We start from the raw sequence: 17257 nt of genomic DNA, 5'->3' as shown, positions 1-17257 counted from the left end.
ACAAGGAGGCTGGACTCCACAGTTTCTCGTGGGCTTTCCTGCTCTGAAGGTCTATGAATCTGGACTACCAGGCCCTGGGGAAGGGGAGGAGAGGATGGAGGACTAGGCCCTCTCTTCCTAGAGATGAAGTCTCTTGGTTCTGAGGAGCTCTGGGCCTGGGCCTTAGCACCTGGGGAGAGGTTGTTTCCAGGGTGCCCTGCCTCAGCGGTGCGGACCCTGCCATGGGGGACTGTCTCCCCTGGAGTGGGCCCTGAGCTAGCAGTGCAGGCCTGTGGGGCCCGGGGCAGGTGGACCAGGGGTTCTTTCTCACCACAAGCCTCATGTCTGCAGGGAACGGGGCCTGAGCACGTTCCTGTTCCGGCCTCACTGCGGGGAGTCTGGCTCCATCACTCACTTGGTATCTGCTTTCCTGACTGCCGACAACATTTCCCATGGGCTGCTCCTCAAGAAGGTAACCGGGCCCCTGACAGATGGCTGCCCTGCAGTGACAGTCCCGCCCGGGGCTGCCCTGGGGAGGAGTGGGACCACCTGGGCTCCTGCCTGCGCCCTGGGAGGCTCTGGCCAGTGATACAGGAAGGCTGAGCCTTTTTCTGGGCTGTGCCGTCTGTAGTCTCTTGGCTTCATATTTAATTATGAAAAAACATAGCCAAATACATCACAATTTAGATTTTCAAAAAAATGGAGAAATGGAAAAAAGTCCTTATTGCTATTATTTTAATAGAAACAGCATTATTAGCTTTTTAGTATTTCCAATTCCCATCTTTTTCCAGAACATATTTCTAATATGCTTATTAGCATAAAGAACACAGATTTTTGGTTCCTTCTTCATCCCTTATCATCACAAGCATTTTTCTGCGCTGCTCATTCTAAAGGCTGCTGAAAGGATGGCTGCCACTTGGTTGGGCTGTGACTGATTCAGCCAGGCTCCAGCTGTTGCACAGAATCCATCCAACTTTTTGCTTGTGTAAATCATGCTACCATGAACTCTATGCATTGTCTTCTCCGTATTTTGACTCACTTCCATAGGAAGGACATTTGTTCAAACTCCTCTCCTGCCCTGGTCCTGGGGAGGTCGAACCGTGTTTCACATTTCTGTGTGGGGTGGGTGCTACATCAGAGAACCACTCTAGCCCAGTCAGGTCCGCCCCGCCCCTTCCTACCTCCGAGGAGCTGCAGTGTTTACAGTCTCAACCTGAATGTTTGTGGTCAGAGCGCAAAGCAACAAAAGTGGGCATCTCCAGGACTGACCTATTGGGGTCAGCTCCTGGGGAAGGGTAGCTGAGGATGTAGGTTGGGGTCAGCCCGGGGCCTTGTAGGTGCCCTTCCCTTCCTGCCCTGAGCTGTGCCTCCAGTGTGGAGCCAAGAGGGAGCACTTAGTGGGCAGGAGAGCAGTCCCAGGGAGGGATGGGCCCTGATGCAGTAGTGAGGTAAATGTGGAGGGTGGGCCTGGGGGTCCTGGCGTTGTGGAGCTCGGGGTGACTGGGGGCTCCCACAGACACTGCCCGGACCCCTGGTTTCCCCTGGTGAATGCTTCTCCCATCCCTCCCTCCCCTCGCTGGCTCTTGTTTCCTGAGTTTGGTGGTTCTTTTGCAGAGTCCGGTGTTGCAGTATCTCTACTACCTTGCTCAGATCCCCATTGCTATGTCTCCTCTTAGCAACAACAGTCTGTTCCTCGAATATTCCAAAAACCCTCTGAGGGAATTCCTGCATAAGGGACTGCATGTTTCTCTCTCCACCGATGACCCCATGCAGTTCCACTACACGAAGGTGAGGACTTTAGGGGAAGATAAGGACTGTAGGTCCTCCCACTGCCGGCACCTGAGCACATGGCTCAGCTCTGCCTTCAGGGTGGCATTGGTGGCCCACTGAAGACAAGAGGTAACTTTCTGGTGAGCGAAGTGCTCCTTCCAGGAGCCCTCGGGGTTCTTGAATCTTTGAGGATTTTTCTTTGCCTTTCATTTTCCGTCTTTGATATTCACTAGCTCTGTGATGTTGGTAGAGCTACTTACTTGACCTCTCTGTATTTTATCCTTCTTCATGTGTAAAATAGGGATAAAATTGTTCCTATGTCCACCTCTACCTTATTCTAAGGATTCATTAAGATAATGAATCAGTGTCTAATGTAGTGTCTGCGTACAGCATGTATTAAAGATGTTAGCTACCATTTTTGTTACCACTATTATTACTAGCACACTGTGGATCTCTGGGAAACTGAAGAGGAAGGGAAAGGCGATGCCATGCATCACTTAGTATACGAGCACGTTTGGGTGGTACTGATAAGACCAGCCACGGATTAGTAAAAATAGAGGTGCCTGGGTCTTCTAGGACAGGCTCCAAGCTCCAATCTTCTGGTCTCAGGACCCCTTTATATTATGAAGAACTGAGGCCCTCTGAGAGCTGTGGTTGACATGCCTTGTATCTAGTGATACTTAACTGTGTGAAATTGAAAAATATTAACTCATGTAAAATAATACTAATAAATCATTAAATGTTAACTTAGCAATTTTTATGAGAATAACCATATTTCTGCAAACTACAATAACAAAATACTGAGAATGGCAAGAATGGCGTTTTGAAAATCTCTTTAATGTCTAGTTTGATAGAGGACAGCTGGACTCTCATCTCTGCTTCAGTCAATCTGCTGTGATAAATTACTTTTATCAAAGTGTATGAAGAAAATCTTGCCTCACAAAATGCATAGCTGGAAAAGGGAGGACCTTCTAGAGGCCTTGGGGACCCTCAGGAATGCTGGGACCATGTTTTCTGAACCACTGCTCTACAATACAGAGGCAATGATGTGGCAAAGAGGTGATGGAAGGGCTTGTGATAAATGTCAGACGTTTCACATCCCAGAGGACAAAGCACAAGCATAGCTCAAACCCAAATGCCTCTGGGCTAACACTATCTCACTACTGATCCTTGACCGCTTCTCATTCCTATTTAATGTTCCATCTCTGTTCTTTACTCAGATTAACTTTTATTTTGGATGATCTTAAGAAAATGTGTTAAATACAAAGCAAGACTATAGGGTGGGTACTAAAAGTGTGCACGACAGGGAGACAGGCACAGGAGAGCAGGCTGGCATCCCCAGTCATGGGCGCAGGGCTTGGAACATGTGTTGGTCAACAGATAAATCTGTAGGTGTTCTTTGATACATCTGTCTTTGGCAACCTGAGCTTTCACACAAAGATCTCCGGAGTTTGTAATTTAAAGGTGGGGGGATATTGTTTTATTATTCAGGTGCCAGTCCTTAAAGAAAAATGAAATCTGCAATGTCAGTCTGATGTTTCTAGCTTGGGAAATATGTGAAGCATTGAAATGGATAGTCTCCCATCTAACACATTTACTTTGGGGGAATCTAGGAAGCACTTATGGAAGAATACGCAATTGCGGCTCAAGTGTGGAAGCTGAGCACGTGTGACCTGTGTGAGATCGCCAGGAACAGTGTGCTGCAGAGCGGCCTCTCGCATCAGGTATGCCGTGTGATGGCACCACCCCATCCCTCCTGTCCTTTCAACACATGTGTACATCGGATGCCTGCTGTGTGCCAGGCACTTTCTTGGCCCTGGGACTGGGGATGAACAGAACAAGCAGGGTCTCTGTCACACTGAAGACTCATATTCTAGGGGAGAACGCTGTGGAGACTCCTGAATTTTCATGGATGCTCTGTCACCCTTTTCAGACCTCTGCTCAAATGTCACCTCCTCAGAGAGGCCTTCCCTGATTACCCATTCTACAATAGCCACACACTTGCCCTCATTCTCCATCATAACGTTTATCACTATATGACATTGCCATATGTAGTCATGTGTTTTTCTGTCTTGCCTTCTAGAATGTAAGTTCAGCATTATATCCCTGGGGCCTAGAATAGACCCTGGCACATAGTGGGCACTCAATACTTCTTGAATAGATGAATAGTACCTAGATTGAATAGAAAACTCTAGGGATGGGACCCAGACATCAGTAATTACAAAAAAAATTTTTATAGCTCCCTAGGTGATTCTGACATGGAGCCAGGGTTGAGAACCATTGCTCCAGATGGTGTCTTAGGTCCCTGGGTACCTCCGCTGGGTGGTGTCACTGGTACAGGGAGAGGGCTGCATCTTGCTGCTCTTGTTGGATGCTGATGCAGACAAGAGTTAAGGCTCAAGATTCATTTTGTGGGGACATGATTCCTTGGACTGGCTGTCCCCAGACACACCTGTGCTCTTGTCAGCTCCCGGGAGAGCCTTGCTAGAGTCTTCACGCCTTCATCTTGCCTTCTTCATTGCCAGAAGCTCTTGTAGTTCTTTGCCTTTCTGATCAAGGAAAGCACAGTTGGAAATGAAGGGAATGAATGTGGTTGTCAGGGTGACAACCTCGAGGAGAGGGAGGCCAGGAGGAATTTTATAAGAGCTCTGTGGGGAAAGATGTCTTGATGGAGGACCTGCTTTGGAGGACTAGCCTGATTTGGTGTGGTTAATGTCAGAGCTGCCATGTGGATATAGAAAGTGATTCTAAGGTATATTGTTTCATTTGTATTTCTCTTGGTCCACAGGAAAAGCAAAAATTTCTGGGACAAAATTATTATAAAGAGGGACCTGAAGGAAATGATATTCGAAAGACAAATGTTGCTCAGATCCGGATGGCGTTCCGATATGAGACCTTATGCAATGAGCTCAGCTTCCTGTCTGACGCCATGAAATCAGAAGAGATCACAGCCCTGACCAAGTAGTCGAGTACTGGACATGCATTTTAACTTTCTGGTTTAATTTCAAATCTGCTGTGATTAACAGTGTTCACGGAGAGGTGCCTGTGAAGAACTTTCAAACTAGTGATTTTTGGCTGCACTGTTCACTTTAAGGTCTAACATGCCCACTTCTGTTAATATTTTTGAGTAATAGATGGTGAATCCTCCTTGGGGATCTGGGAGCTGGACACTTGTCTGTATTCATTCCTAATTTTCCAGATGTTTCTCTTGAAAGTGCTAATGCTTGCATTGTTGGGGCCAGGATCTTACATGGTCCAGTGCCCACTCACATATGAGGGCTGTGTGGTTTTCTGCCACAGTCCTCTCTGTAGGCCCTGCAGACTAGTTGGTATTTGTTCATTTCAGCCTCTGATGGGCTGGCTGCCTTAAAGTCTGTTTCAAAGCTCCCTTTCATAAAGGAGCTACTTCGAGAGAATTAGAAAACGTCCTTTGTTGTGCTTTTTTAATGAGTTTTTAAAACTTTTATTTAGCCTTCCTCCCTTTCTATTTAGGAAACCAAATATTCACATCACAACCATCACTCCTATTTTGGGTCTTGGTTTCCTCATCCGAAAGGTGAGAGTTTGCACTAGATGAGTGATTTTCAGGTGGTGGTCTGTGAGTTCGCCTCCTGGACCACTTCAAGGCAGGGGTGGGCAGGGGGGAATGAGGTTCTGGGGTGCTACTTTTACTTCTTCAAGGTGACTCTGCTTTCATCAGTTTTACATTGGGACTTCTGTGTATTTACATTTGAACTAAGGACTTTGAAAAGCACAGGACTAGATGACCTCTGTTCCTTTTGGCTTTAATATTCTATGATTGTAGCCCAATTATCATTTTACTTATGAAGAGTTAGGGCCACAGAAGTAAAGTTTGCTTAAGATCACACAGCTCTAATAAGTAATAGGACTAGAACTAGGTTTCCCTAATCCTAATCCAGTCCTTTCCCCACCATTCCATCAGACCTCACAAATGTAGATTTTTTTTGTCACTGTAACCTGGTGCATTTTTTTCCCCCCCAGGTGAAATCTCACCTTTACCTAATATGCAGACTTCTTCAGAAGATATAAGTGGTCCCTGGGGCCAGGTAGAAAGCATTTTTAAAGACTAGTCTGAATTTAAGCTTTACCAATGTATTCTTCATCTGTGTTACTAGTGCCTGGTACATAGTAGGTGCTCAATAAATGTATATTAAATAAATGAATGAATTTCCTCTTTTGGCAACTTTTTAAGGATGTGTGCTTCTGGTACTCACCAAGCTGCTCAAGGACCTTCCTGTCTATCTCTGTGGGCAAATGCAGACTACAGGAAGCCCTTCTGAATTATTACAGAGTTAGAAGAACCCGATTTTTGCCTGTGAAAATGCTTACCTGACTTCAGATTGTTTTGTCCTGTTACTTTATAATGCTTATCACCTCTACTGGTCAACTTAGTACAAACAATAAATGTAGTCTTTTTACTAGGCAGACATGTGCTATCTTACAGCTAATCATGAAATTGAATGAAAACCGAGTATTTGTGTTAGGCATCCACTATTTTTTGAAAAGCCATTTGTATACTTTTGCCCTAACATAGCAAGTATTGTACAGTTTTTCATTGTCATTTTATCTGTATCAAGTATTTGTTTTTATTATTAAAGTCTGTTAGGACTGTGGCTAACTAGTAGTTTTAAACTATTTAAGGCATATCTTTAAGTTTTTAAGAAAGATGGGCATCATGAAAAGCTATCAATAATAATTACTAATTTATCTGTTTACTAAGGTTCAGGTATGGATGACATTCACTAGGAAAACTCAGAAATTTTGAACTGAAGCTTGCAAAGTAAGCTTTACAAAGCAAAACCCAGAAGGTAAAACTTTGCTTTTTTTCTCTAACTTCTGCTGTAACAGTTCATGACCAAAGCCTCACATGGTCATTTCCTTTTCCTTGGATATAACTTCAGTCTGTTCACCCAACACCTGTTGGATTTTACCTGTCCTGCAAGCTTTTCAGATACCTTTTTCTATAGCACTGTGCACTGTTACATCATTGTACCTAATTGGCCTTTTTGGGTGGATCTCTACTTTCTTTTGTGATCAGAGCTGGACTCAAAACCAATTGTATACTAGCCCACATTTCTAAAAGAATGGTTTTTGAGGCATGTTATCCCTTGCTTACTCTAAAAGGCTCAAGTTCACATTATATGTTACTTCAAACTGCATTGTTGAAATGATCAATATTATTGTTCTTTGCCTCATAAAAACCAATCAAGCTCCTGGGATGGTATTTACCAAGGCCTGTCCTGGGCCTTTACTTTCTCTTACCTTGGATAAAGCTGAGTTGAAAGCACATCCCTATGGCTTTCTCTTTACTTGTTTGAGTGCTGTGTTGGTGAAACAATATTGACCTTTCTCTGGGTTTGCAGATACAACTGAAGGTGATATGTTGGTAATATACCTAGGTATTCTCTACCTGAACTACGACTGTTATAAAGAACAAGTATAGAGGGGGCAGAGTCAAGATGGTGGTGGGGGAGGACGCAGAGTTCACGTCTCCCCACAACTAGGGTGCCTGCTGGACACTGGTGGGGGACCTCAATGCCTAAGGAGACGGGAAGAACCCCCGAGCGACCGGGTAGGATGAGGGGGCAGTGAGGGGGGAGGAGAAGTGGAGGCTGGACAGGACCAATGCACCTGAGGGGTAGCTGGGAGAGGGGAGGTGTTTCCACTCTTGGAGGGACGCTTGGGGCTTGGAGGATCGAGGGGGAGCACGCCTAGCGTCTCCCCTGACCAACTAGGACCCAGGAAGCCTGCTGGGCTCCCAGGCAGGGTCCCCTGCCCTCCAAGGCCCCCCTCTGGGCTGCATGGGTCCTTTGGGCATAGGAGGGAGGCGGGGACATGAGGAGAGGCGGGCAGGAGGGGCCCTCTGGGATGGGAGGATCAGGGGAGGTGTGGCAGGTGTTTCCCCCTCACCCACTTGGGGCCTGAGAAGCCTGCTGGGCTCCTGGGCCTGGTCCTCCATTCTCCAAGGCCCCCTCCAGCCTCGTGGGTCCTGGGGCATAGGAGGGAAGGAGTGGGTAGAAGAAGAGAGTCCAATGGGGAGGGGGCCCTGTGGGATCAGAGGATTGGGGGGATGTGCCTAGTGTTTCCCCCACCCACTCAGGCCCAGTGAGCCTGCTCGGGTCCTGGACCTGTTCCTCTGCCCTCCAGGGCTGGGGCTCCTCCTGTTGCATTAAGCCTAAGCCCCCCCTCCATTCCCCCCCCCCCAGGGCCTTTTCCTGTCCTGTGGGTCCTAAGCATAGGCCCTGCCTACTACCTAAACACCACCCCTGCCTAAGCCCCGCCCCCCATAGCCAAGGCCTTTTCAAGCTTTTTTTTTTTTCCTCCTCTTTTTTATTTTTTTTTTTACTATTACAGTTTTGTTTTACCATCCGGGTGTTGTTTTCATCTATATTTTTATTTTTTTATTCTTTCTAACATGTCTGTCAGTTTTCTAATCTAATTTTATTATTTACACTTCATTATTGTTCTTTTTTTTTTGCTGCCCCATGCAGCTTGTGGGATCTTGGTTCACGAGCCCAGGGCCAGGTCAGAGCTCCTGTGGTGGGAGCTCCGAGTCCAAACCACTGGCCTGACAGATAATATTCCCAGACCCCAGGGAATATTCATCGGAGTGAGGTCCTCATTTCAGCACTAAGACCCAGCTCTACCCAACAGCCTACAAACTCCAGTGCTGGAAGCCTCGGGCGAAACAACCAGCAAAACAGGAACACAATCCCAGCCATCCAAAAAAAAAAAAAGAAAAATGAGACGACAAAAAAATATGTTACAGATGAAGGAGCAAGGTAAAAACCTACAAGACCAAATAAATTAAGAGGAAATAGGCAATCTACATGAAAAATAATTCAGAGATATGATAGTAAAGATGATCTAGAATCTCAGAAACAGTGGAGGCATGGATTAAGAAAATGTAAGAAATGTTTAACAAAGATCTAGAAGAACTAAAGAACAAACGAACGGAGATGAACAACACAATAACTGAAATGAAAAATAGACTAGAAGGAATCAATAACAGAATAACTGAGGGAGAAGAATGAATAAGTGAGTGGGAAGACAGAATGGTGGAAATAACTGCCAAGGAGCAGAATAAAGAAAAAATGAAAAGAATTGAAGACACTCTCAGAGATCTCTGGGACAACACTAAATGCACCAACATTCAAAGTATAGGGGTCCCAGAAGAAGAAGAGAAAAAGAAAGGGTCTGAGAAAATATTTGAAGAGATTATAGTGGAAAACTTCCCTAACATGGGAAAGGAAATAGTCACCCAAGTCCAGGAAGCACAGAGAGTCCCATACAGGATAAACCCTAGGAAGAACACACCAAGACACATATTAATCAAACTAACAAACAAATTAAATTCATGAAAAAATATTAAGAGCAGTAAGGGAAAAACAAAAAATAACATACAAAGGAATCCCCATAAGGTTATCAGCTGATTTTTCAGCAGAAACTGCAGGCCAGAAGGGAGTGGAAGGATATACTTAAAGTGATGAAAGAGAAACACCTACAACCAAGATTAATCTACCCAGCAAGAATCTCATTCAGATTCGATGGAGAAATCAAAAGCTTTTTCAGACAAGCAAAACCTAAGAGAATTCAGCACCACCAAACCAGCTTTACAACAAATGCTAAAGGAACTTCTCCTGGCGGGAAACACAAGAGAAGAAAAAGACCCACAAAAACAAACCCAAAACAATTAAAGTGGTAATAGGAATATACATCTTGATAATAACCTTGAATGCAATTAAATGCCCCAACCAAAAGACACAGACTGGCTGAATGGATACAAAAACAAGACCCATATATATGCTATCTACAAGAGACCCACTTCAGACCTAGGGATACATACAGACTGAAAGTGAAGGGATGGAAAAAGATTCCATGCAAATGGAAATCAAAAGAAAGCTGGAGTAGCAATACTCATATCAGATAAAATAGACTTTAAAATAGACTGTTACAAGAGATAAGGACACTACATAATGATCAAGGGATCAATCCAAGAAAAAAATATAACAATGATAAATATTTATGCACCCAACACAGGAGTACCTCAATACATAAGGCAAATGCTAAAACAACCATAAAAGGGGAAATCGACAGTAACACAATAACAGTAGGGGACTTTTAACACCCCACTTACACCAATGGACAGATCATCTAAACAGAAAATAAATAAGGAAACAAGCTTTAAATGACACAATAGACCAGATAGATTTAATTGATATTTATAGAACATTCCACCTGCAAGTGGCAGAATACACTTTCTACTCAAGTGCACATGGAACATTCTCCAGGGTAGATCACACCTTGGGCCACAAATCAAGCCTCGGAAAATTTAAGAAAATTGAAATCGTATCTAGCATCTTTTCTGACCACAATGTGATGAGATTGGAAATCAATTACAGGAAAAAAAACTGTAAAAAACACAAATACATGGATGCTAAACAGTGCACTACTAAATAACCAAGAGATCACTGAAGAAATCAAAGAAGAAATTAAAAAATACATAGAAACAGATGATAATTAAAACACTATGACCCAAAAATTATGGGATGCAGCAAAAGCAGTTCTAAGAGGGAAGCTTATAGCAATTCAATCTCACCTCAAGGGACAAGAAAAATCTCAAACAATCTAACCTTACACCTAAAGCAACTAGAGAAAGAACAAAGAAAACCCAGTCAGTAGAAGGAAAGAAATAATAAAGATCAGATTAGAAATAAATGAAATAGAAATAAAACAATAGCAAAGACCAATAAAACTAAAAGTTGGTTCTTTGAGAAGATAAAATGGATAAACCTTTAGCCAGACTCATCAAGAAAAAGAGAGGATGCAAATCAGTAAAATCAGAAATAGGGGAAATCACAACTGACACTGCAGACATACAAAGGATTATAAGAGACTACTGCAAACAACTATGTGCCAATAAAATGGACAACCTCAAAGAAATGGACAAATTCTTGGAAAGGTACAATTTTCCAAGACTGAACCAGAAAGAATTAGAAAATATAAGCAGACCCATCACAAGTAATGAAATTGAAACTGTAATTAAAAATCTTGCAAAAAAAGTCTAGGATCAGATGGCTTCACAGGTGAATTCTAGCAAACATTTAGAGAAGAGCTAACACTGACCCTTCTCAAACTCTTCCAAAAAATTGCAGAGGGAGGAACACTCCCAAATTTGTTCTACGAAGCCACCATCACCCTGATACCAAAACCAGACAAAGATACAACCAAAAAAGAAAATTACAGACCAATATCACTGATGAACACAGATGCAAAAATCCTCAACAAAATACTAGCAAACAGAATCCAACAACACATAGAAAGGATCATACACCCTGATCAAGTGGGATTCATTCCAGGGATGCAAGGATTCTTCAATATACACAAATCAATCAATGTGATACACCACATTAACAAATTAAGTAATAAAAACCATATGATCATCTCAATAGGTGCAGAAAAAGCTTTCGACAAAATTCCACACACATTTATGATAAAAACTCTCCAGAAAATGGGCATAGAGGGAACCTACCTCAACATAATAAAGGCCATATATGACAAACCCACAGCAAGCGTCATAATGATGAAAAACTGAAAGCATTTCCACTAAGATCAGAAATAAGGATGTCCACTCCTGCCACTCAACATAATTTTGGAAGTCCTAGCCACAGCAATCAGAGAAGAAAAAGAAAAGGAATACAAATTGGAAAAGAAGAAGTAAAACTGTCACTGTTTGCAGATGACATGTATACTATACTATACATAGAAAATCCTAAAGATGCCACCAGAAAACTACTTGAACTAGTCACTGAATTTGGTAAGGTCGCAGGATACAAAAATTAATGCACAGAAATCTCTGGCAGTATACAGTAACAATCTATACAGTAACAACGAAAAATCAGAGAAATCAAGGAAACAATCCCATTTACCACTGCAACAAAAAGAATAAAATACCTAGGAATAAAGCTGCCTAAGGAGGTGAAAGACTTGTACTCAGAAAACTATAAAACACTGATGAAAGAAATCAAAGATGACATAAACAGATGGAGAAATATACCATGTTCTTGGATTGGAAGAATCAATATTGTGAAAATGACTATACTACCAAAGCAATCTACAGACTTGATGCAATTCCTATCAAACTACCAATGGCATTCTTCACAGAATTAGAACAAAAAATTTTACAATTTGTATGGAAACACAAAAGACCCCGAATAGCCAAAGCACTCTTCCAAAAGAAAAACAGAGCTGGATGAATCAGGTACCCAACTTCAGACTATACTACAAAGCTACAGTAATGAAGACAGTATGGTATTGGCACAAAAACAGAAATATAGATGAACAGGATAGAAAGCCCAGAGATAAACCCATGCACATATGGTCACCTAATCTATGACAAAGGAGGAAAGAACATATAATGGGGAAAAGACAGCCTCTTCAATAAGTGGTGCTGGGAAAACTGGACAGCTACATGTAAAAGAATGAAATTAGAACACTCCCTAACACCACAGCCAAAAATAAACTCAAAATGGATTAAAGACCTAAATGTAAGACCAGACACTATAAAACTCTTAGAGGAAAACACAGGAAAATCACTCTTTGACATAAACCACAGCAAGATCTTTTTTGACCCACCTCCTAGAGTTATGAAAATAAAAACAAAAATAAACAAATGGGTCCTAATGAAACTTAAAAACTTTTGCACAGCAAAGGAAACCATAAATAAGACAAGAAGACAACACTCAGAATGGGAGAAAATATTTGCCAATGAAGCAATGGACAAAGGATTAATCTCCAAAATATACAAACAGCTCATGGATCTCAATATCAAAAAAACAAACAACCCAATTTAAAAATGTGCAAAAGACCTAAATTTTACCAAAGAAGACATACAGATGGCCAAGAGGCACGTGAAAAGATGTTCAACATCACTAATTATTGGAGAAATGCAAAGCAAAACTACAATGAGGTATCACCTCACACCAGTGAGAGCGGCCATCGTCAAAAAATCTACAAACAATAAATGCTGGAGAGGGTGTAGAGAAAAGTGAACCCATTTGCACTGTTGGTGGGAATGTAAATTGATACAGCCACTATGGAGAACAGTATGGAGGTTCCTTAAAAAACTAAAAATAGAACTACCATATGACCCAGCAATCCCACTACTGGGCATATACCCTGAGAAAACCATAATTCAAAAGGACACATGTATCCCAATGTTCATTGCAGCACGCTTTACAATAGGACATGGAAACAACCTAAATGTCCAACGATACATGAATGGATAAAGAAGATGTGGTATGTATATACAATGGAATATTAGTCATAAAAGGAATGAAAGTGGGTCATTTGTAGAGATGTGGATGGACTTAGAGTCTATCATACAGAGTGAAGTAAGCCAAAAAGAGAAAAACAAATATCGTATATTAACGCATATATGTAGAATCTAGAAAAATGGTACAGATGAACTTATTTGTAGGACAGGAATAGAGACACAGACATAGAGAACGGACTTGTGGACACGGTGGGGACAGGGAGGGTGGGACGAATAGGGAGATTAGGTTTGATATAAATACACTACTGTGTGTAAAATAGATAGTGGGAACCTGCTGTATAGCACAGGGAGCTCAGCTTGGTGCTCTGTGATCTAGATTGGGGGGGCGGGGGGGAGGGCAAAGGGGGGGAGGGAGGTCCAAGAGGGAGTGGATATTGGTATAAATATTGCTGATTTACTTCACTGTAGAGCAGAAACTAACAACATTGTAAAGCAATTGTGCTACAATAAAAAAATTAAAAAGAATTAAAATCTCAAAAAAAAGTATAACTGCAATAAAAGGAACACTCATCAGACATAGTTCCTTGAAAATTTTTATACCTTCAACCTCTAAAGGAATATGTGATTAGAAAGAGGATGCCAAAGAGTTAAGACTATAAACAGCTGCAAGATTATCAAAATATATCTGAGGGGGCGTTTATGTCTTTGATACCAAAATGTGTACTTCTCCATGACAATATACATTATTAACTGCTACTCCTTCTTATAAATGGCTTTCCACTTCTCAGCACTAAGATTCTAGCCTGCTTCTCTAATTACATTCTTTTATCTTAGAAATGATCTTATAAGGTAAACATCAAAACCACCATAGGGTAAAGTACTTTATCGATTATTTTTACTATTCAGTAGGGTAACAAAAGACCATGAAAACAAATGAAAGTCTGTTGCTAACTCTTTATATTATATTGTCATTGTGTTGCCCATTTTAAATGTGGGTGAACAGCTGATTTCCCTAATCTCCAAGTAGTTTTCTTATTCCTAGACAGACAAAGTAAGCTGGACTTACTTAATGAAGAAAAAAACAGTGAAAAGTGCAATTCTTTGGACTACCTTTTAATGAATCCAACTTTCCAGTGATAAAAATCACTGAACCAAAATATATTTTCAAGCAGCCTTATTACCCCTACATATATTAGGTATAAGGAAATTGAGTCTAATTTGAAATGAGTTTTAAAACATAGCACAAAAACATTACAATCCCCCAGAGCACAATACAAAATAGTCCTCTAAGGAATATAAACACAGTATATAAGAATGTGAAACTACATGATAAGAAAAAAAAATCTCTTCAATTAGCTAAAATTTACTTGCTAAAGATTATTTATTGCACAATATGTCAGTTTGCCCTAAGAATAAAACAGATACTATTATTTTCAATGTCTAAATTCAGTACATAGTCAAATCCACTTTCTCAAACTAAAGTTCTACAGTATTATGAGTAAACCCTTTGCTATTGGGTTAAGATAGGGAAACTTTATAACTTATAAAACAAATTTCTTAAGAGTTCATGAAACCACTTCATAAATCCTAGAAGGCACACATATTTCCTATCATAGTAAGTGCGTTTAAGTACTTCATATTTAAAAAGGACAAGCTGTACAGAATACAAAAAGTATACATTTCATCCATTAAACAAATTTATAACTTCTATGATTAGCTATTACAGTAGAACCTACCTAACATTCACATCTAAAGAATTATCACCCAGTTTAATGGAGTGAGCAAAAAACTGTGCTCCTTTATTTGATAAGGCTAGTAAAAACGTTTAATTTCACAGTAGATCAGTTAGTGTCTTGGAGCTCATATTGGAAAATAAATAAAAGGTTTGGGCAATATCAAGTCACTGGGCTCACTGTTAAATAATTCCTTGAAAGGTGAAGGATTCTGGGGGATAAAATCATTGGCTATACCTGGAAAGATCCAAAAATCAGTAAAGCCACTTTGTTCATTTTCAGAAACATTCTTAAATTGGGCAATCTGAATGAGACTCAGAAAATCTAATCCATAAAGACAATTTAAAATCTTAGAGCTGGAAAACACCTCAGAGGATTCTCTGTCTCAAGGTTTTCAAAATAGGTTCCATGGAGTACTAAGAATCCATGGAGGAGATTCAGAGTTCTGGATTTTGACTTGAATTATTTAATTCTTTTGAAAAAAAATTTTAAAAACAAGTCCCATCATACAACTGTATTACTCATCAGATTCCAATATACTGGTAATCACCAGTGCATTAATACATGTTTTCATTGGTTGACTTCATAAATATTTAGTTATTATGGTATATAAAGTTTATATAAGGAAATTTATAATGATAAAATGGCGTTTAGTGGGGTAGGGTGTGTGTTCATGCATGTGCAGCACGTGTGTGTAAAGGTTCTGAGTAAGATTTTTACTTGAAAAAGTTCTATTGCTGAAATAAAGTGTGAAAACCACAGATAAAGTCTGTTTCTAAAGTAAGAACCTACAAACCAGAGGAAGGGGCTTTCTCTAGGTCACACAGCCATCAAGTGCACTGCCAGGTTGATAGGCTACAGCCCCCAGTACTCTACTTGCATAAGCGTCCATAGCAAGTGTTTAGCTATTTGGTACTGAGCTGCCCCCATCATGAATGTCAACCAATTAGTTATCAGTATTTTTGGGGTAAAATCAAGCTACCTTTTGTCAGACATTTTTCCTAAAAATGAATTACTTAATTTGCATGCCTATTAAAGTCCCTAGTATCCAAAAATTCTGCTGTCAATAAGCAGCAACTTAAATTGTATACTTTGGTACTCTGGAAAATAGTAACATTTGCAATTTACCAATAATAAATCATAAAAGTTACATGGAATGTTAAAATACTTTTTAAAGACATCAGGCCCTAGTTTATTATATGCTGAAATGTTAGCTTAAAATAAAAAATTTTACTTTATAAGCAAAATTAAAAAAAAATGGTTCAAATGCCACTGAACATAACTATACTCTTTCAGGGTATTTCAAATAAAATGCAGTGAAACAGTAAGTCAAATTAATCTCCTAACTTTCAGAGGTGTTTTATGTACATATGGTTAAAAGGCTACACCCTATTTTCTTCTCTCTTAATCTAAGAAATTTGAAGACTTTGGGACCTCAGAAAGATGCCTTCAAATTAAGAAAATAAAAGCGCCATAAACCAATATTGAATGATTTATCATAATTTGGACATAAAATTTAGGGTCTGTAATGAAGAAAAATTTCCATCTGAAACGGCAAGATACATACGTATTATCAAAAGCTATTTAGAACAGTTTCCCAGCTGTGGAAAGCATTTGCAGAATAGCCAAGAAGATTCTCCAGCAGAAATCCATTTACAAGGCAAAGTCCTGCCCAAGTTTATAGTCCTAATCCAAATTATACAGCATGGGGGAGGGGGGAGAAGACTTTTAAGTGAAAAGCATGTAGTTCCAAAACACTTAAAGTTATGAAATAATTGTGGATTATTTCAAGTAAAAACTATAAAAGGAGCAATAGCTAACCACAAGGGGGCATACATACTCCTTAGATTCCAGCAGTAAGACTAATTTAAGTAGTAACATGCACTTTGATGTATTCTACATTTTCAGTCATTTAAGATTTTCTCTCAGATGGCTACAGCTTTTTAACATTCAAGGTTCATTTTAAACCTAACTAAATAGATTCCAGAATACTCTTGCCCTGAAAAATAATAGTATTTCAGAAGCCCCTGGAAATGTTGCTGTTACCTCAGCAAAGGATTCAAGAGCAATTAGTCCTAATATATATTAGAACAGATAAACAATAGGAAAATATGGTCTAAAACAGTAGCAAGTTTTAGTTTACCATAAATGGAAGACATGGAAAGTTTATCAAAGGAAATGGACAAATTGTCAGAATAGTGAAAATAAGAGGGTGGGGAAAATTGACTTCTCTGTGTCTGTCCTACAACATCCCTGCATTCTTCCGCCATGACCAAAGTGTTTGTAGCCCACATTAGCAACAGAACACTTCACCCCAAGGTCATGGCCTATGGGGCTGGCCTGCCTCATCAGCCATGTTAAGAATATAGTTAGCCATATCATCTTCAGTGGGTGCATCTGACACCACCCAAGATTCATTTGCTCCAGTCATCTGTAGGCGGCAAATCGGGCAATTCCTGTGTCGATCACTCCTATTAGA

At 40.5% G+C, this 17257-nt stretch overlaps 2 protein-coding genes across 15 annotated transcripts in view; one reads left to right on the top strand and one right to left on the bottom strand.

Annotated features, from left to right (window-relative positions):
* The window catches only part of AMPD3 (adenosine monophosphate deaminase 3), a 41270-nt gene extending 34887 nt beyond the window's left edge, over window positions 1-6383 (top strand). For 9 of the 10 annotated variants that reach the window (XM_022555814.3, XM_030762685.2, XM_089915161.1 and 6 more), the window contains 4 exons: window positions 331-451; window positions 1594-1767; window positions 3363-3473; window positions 4538-6383. In XM_022555814.3, the coding sequence (XP_022411522.1) occupies window positions 331-451; window positions 1594-1767; window positions 3363-3473; window positions 4538-4714 (583 nt within the window). In that variant the 3' untranslated portion in view covers window positions 4715-6383. Of the gene's footprint in view, window positions 1-330; window positions 452-1593; window positions 1768-3362; window positions 3475-4537 lie in introns of those variants that run through there. The other variant, XR_016393819.1, reaches the window with a different exon arrangement.
* The window catches only part of RNF141 (ring finger protein 141), a 58549-nt gene continuing 44759 nt past the window's right edge, over window positions 3468-17257 (bottom strand). For 4 of the 5 annotated variants that reach the window (XM_022555817.2, XM_089915170.1, XM_089915164.1 and 1 more), the window contains one exon: window positions 8229-17249. In XM_022555817.2, the coding sequence (XP_022411525.1) occupies window positions 17099-17249 (151 nt within the window). In that variant the 3' untranslated portion in view covers window positions 8229-17098. Of the gene's footprint in view, window positions 4299-8228; window positions 17250-17257 lie in introns of those variants that run through there. The other variant, XM_089915168.1, reaches the window with a different exon arrangement.

Source organism: Delphinapterus leucas, chromosome 7 (assembly GCF_059928025.1).
Source record: "Delphinapterus leucas isolate spDelLeu-1000000601 "Yukka" chromosome 7, BTC_Dleu_Yukka2, whole genome shotgun sequence".
NCBI lineage: Eukaryota > Metazoa > Chordata > Mammalia > Artiodactyla > Monodontidae > Delphinapterus > Delphinapterus leucas.
The sequence above is the reverse complement of the archived record's forward strand: the minus strand, read 5'-3'. Positions and strand labels throughout refer to the sequence as shown.